This window comes from Chenopodium album, chromosome 23, assembly GCF_948465745.1.
Source record: "Chenopodium album chromosome 23, dcCheAlbu1.1, whole genome shotgun sequence".
Taxonomy (NCBI): domain Eukaryota; kingdom Viridiplantae; phylum Streptophyta; class Magnoliopsida; order Caryophyllales; family Amaranthaceae; genus Chenopodium; species Chenopodium album.
Window position 1 is genome coordinate 34,670,288 of NC_137856.1, and position 3,984 is coordinate 34,674,271.

General features: G+C 34.2%; 1 protein-coding gene across 1 annotated transcript; it reads right to left on the bottom strand.

Moving 5' to 3' along the window:
* Positions 1–1,099: 1,099 nt before the first annotated feature.
* LOC145607456 (uncharacterized) lies at positions 1,100–2,134 on the bottom strand. The gene has a single exon (XM_081663101.1). It carries the CDS (start codon positions 2,132–2,134, stop codon positions 1,100–1,102), a length of 1,035 nt encoding a protein of 344 aa, XP_081519227.1.
* Positions 2,135–3,984: the final 1,850 nt, after the last annotated feature.

Here is a 3,984-nt window from a genome sequence, read left to right on the forward strand (position 1 = left end):
GCTGAACTGAACTGAACTGATTGGAGCTGAACTGAACTGAAATGAAATTAAGTAAATATGAACAGGCCCTAAATATATAACTAAAGGTCACCGTGCATGGCACGGGATCTAACCTAGTTCCCGTAAAAGACAAGAGGTGCAATATTTAAAAAAACGGAGGAAGTACACAATATCTTAAAAAAAAAAAAAAATAACATAAAATTCACTAAGGATAAATGAAAATTAACCAATTGATAAAAGGGATTATCATTTACGAAAATTAAGCACAAGTTTTGCAAGTGTGATAAGCACAAATTCCACTCTTTCCAAATAGAAGTAGTTTAATTGATGCAGTTGGAATATTGTGATGGACAAGTTCAAAGGCCAAATAGATGGTGAGTTTACGAGATTTACTTGTCACAATGTCACATCAAGCCCTTTGAAACATTCAATATTGGGTTGTATGTTGAGTTTACAACTTGTGTAGAGGATCAGAGATCCAATATTATTGATTGCCTGATTGGGCTACAAGCCTTCAACATCTTCAATGCTTGTTTTATTTGGCAAATTAAAGATAGATTATAAAGTGTCAAATTTGTTTTGGAATTTTATATGCATATTAACAACAACAACAACAACAACAACAAAAGGGATCAAATTGTCTTCAAAGCTTGTAACAAATTTCTGATTGAACTTTCAATGTTAGTACTTGGGATTCATAGTACTTGAAGCATACATAAATTTACATTTGTGCTTCGTTTGGTGCCAAAAATTCCTCTAACTTGCGACTAATTTGGTTACTGCTCGAATCTTATATACACAAAGATTAACTAAGCATGCCTAAACCTCAAAATCATAAAATGCTAAGTAAGAAGAAAAATACACAAAGCATATCTCATGGTGATTTCAAAGGGCAAAGAGAATCATTATGAAGGATCATCAAAACATCACATTACATTGCTTCTCAAGAGCATCAATTCAAATTTGTATGCATGTTTCATCACCTTTCTTCCACATTTATGATTAATCCTGTGTCGTACATGTGGCCAGCCCCGACTTGATCACCAAAGGACGAAATTGTCCTCAATCTCGACGAATTGCAATGCCATACTTGTCCCATTCAAACAGGTTCTTCATCTATACACTCCCTCCTTTTCTCAATTTGTTGACTAGCAACATCGAGCGAGTCATTAATTGGCATGATTACCAAAATACCCTCCACTACAACGCCACATGTTAGGACACTCACGAAATTAAAGAGGACAAAAAGGTAATACCACACATTTTCCGGGTCCCAAAATGCAGATATTGTCAATAACAACACTTGAGTTGCTAGGCACACCAAAACGGTTGAAATAAGCATGTTAATACGAGCCTTAAGGCGCTTATTTATAACAAGCGCGACAACCTTCCAACATGTCGTCAAGAGCGCAAGTGCGTACACCACGCAAAAAGCCGCAAAAATCACGGTTCCAAACAAGGGGTACGTGCAATAAACAATACGGGCATTAGTCTCCTTGTCCCTTAACAACACCGAACTACGATAGAACACATGCGGTAGAAATAACCGGCCGGGCGAAACGTTAACCGCTAAATAAAGAGCGATCACCAAGGGCAAACAAATGCTTGCAACGAACCCGATAGCCCACAAGTTACCGGGGCTCCGTTTCTTTATTGAGATATTTACCAAGAAAAGAAGAACAATCAAGAACCCGGGTTCATACAACCCGAAAGAGAGAATCACATGGAATTTACAAAATTGGGTTTGGTGGGTCAAAGGAAGCGAGGGTAAAAAGGGAAAAACAAAACTCTTTCTAAAAATAGGCAATCGAAAAAATTCGTTGATGGACCAAAGAGAAAGAAAAACTACCAACAGAAAACGTGGGCCCCAGTGGGTGGAGAAACGCTGAAGCTTGAAAAAATGGCGGGATTTGATCCGAAGATGAAGGATGAACAAAACAGAGACAAGAGAGAGAATTAGAAAACAGAGGATCAAACCAATTGTGATTATATCGAAGGCTGTATCAACCATAGGTACAGCTGGGATTGTATAATGCGTTAGTTTTCCGATACTCGACGATGCCGGGGCCGGTGAAGACGCGATGAATCGAATCGAAGCGAAACCTTTTGGTATAGTGGGTGTGAATGATGACATTGATCGGTTGTAATGTGATTATTCTAATGTCAACGATGATTTTGATCAAAATATTGTTGTTCATGAATGTGGGAATAATTGGGGGAGAAGGAGGGCCAAAAAGCCCCACCTTACCCCTGTTTTCGAACAAAAAACAGGGGATGTTGCAGAGTTTTACAAGAAAGATCAAATTTTTTTGGGGAATTTTTTTTGAAGGAAGAGAAAAATTCAGGGGAAGAAAAGAAAATTTTGTTTTGTTTTTTTTGGGGAATTTTAAGAAAGAGAAGCTTGAATTTCGGACGAGAATTGTTAAGATTAGATAACTAAGTAAAGAAGAAGAGTTGGTATGTTGACTGAGGTTTATTAATTTTGGTATTTGCTGGATTATTATGTTTAATTAATTGAAAATATAAAGGAGTTGAATTTTGACAGAGTATATATTATTAAGGAGTTGATTGGTTGCTTAGTTGGTGGAGAGTTTGCTCTTTGGTTGTATTACACTACATGAACAGCTGTATATAATCTTTATCTTAATGGATAATATATTGGATAAATAATTTTTTTTTTAGAGATATATTCAAGTAATTATATAATAGACCTGAATAATTTCAAATAAAATGTAATGCAATTTTATGTGTATAAGTGTCTAATATATCAACTTAAATGGCAACTTACTGTATACTTATAATTGTAATAGTATTCTTGTAAGGGTTTAATATATACTTATTGTATACTTATAAGTGTCTAATATATATTAAACATTGATGGTAAACTCATAAATATACATCTTGATATTCTCAATATCAACAAAGTCCATTTATATATATGATTCTTATGATTATTATGTGATTTTAAAGATTGTATAAGGATAAATCCAAAAGAGTAACATAATTCAAGAGCAACTATATTAAGATGGTTGGTGCTTCAAACGTACGGAGTGAGGTAATTGTTGGCTGGCAAATATGGTAGATACTGTTGTTAGTGATTGCTATCTTCATAGTTGTATGATGAGAAGAGGAATAATTGTTTGTTATAAATCTCATAATAGTGGGTTTTGGTGCGTCGGCAGCCATATTGTATTTGTAAATTGGAATCCATTTGTTGGTCTAAATCCCACATGTGAATAGATCCTTACTTCTTTTTTGGATATGGACAACTAATCACATTTTTATTAAGTTGATAAAATTAGCATAAATTGGGGCATTTGGCTACCATTGATTTTAATGGTTAGTCTTACTAAAGTATCATAATTGTAATTATGATCATTTTTATCATACTCATTTTCATCAATTTGATGTAAATTAAGAAGCAGGAATGTGTGAAATCATCCATTTGATTTGTGTTAGAGTTAGTGAATGCACAATGGAATCAAATTAAAGATGTAACATAATAAAGGAGCAACATAAATAGAAAGAAGTAACGTCCATTATATGAAAATAAAATAGGAGTAGTACAAATAGGAATAATGGACTCGTAGAAATAATGTAGTACAAGTATGTAGGAAGGCTAGTAGTTGTGGCTTCTCTCGTGTGTATGCTTTGTATGCCTATCACCAATATTTATAGTTGGAGTTGGAAGAATTGGATGAAAATTCCAGAAATTCCTTAATTCATTCTTGTAGCCCTAATGTTCTAGAATATTCACAAACCATATTTTCTAATTTTCTAATTGTTCCCAATGTCAAGTATTCTCTAAAATGTTCAAGCAGATAATTCTAGTAAAATCATGAGGAAGTATTAACCTTGCTTGTTTTTATACTTGCTCGTTATTTTTCCAAAAGCTTTTATAACATGTACAAGTACTCCACCAAATCACGGGCTTATAAAATTTGGGCCACACCCAACTATATACATTGCAACAAATTTAAATAC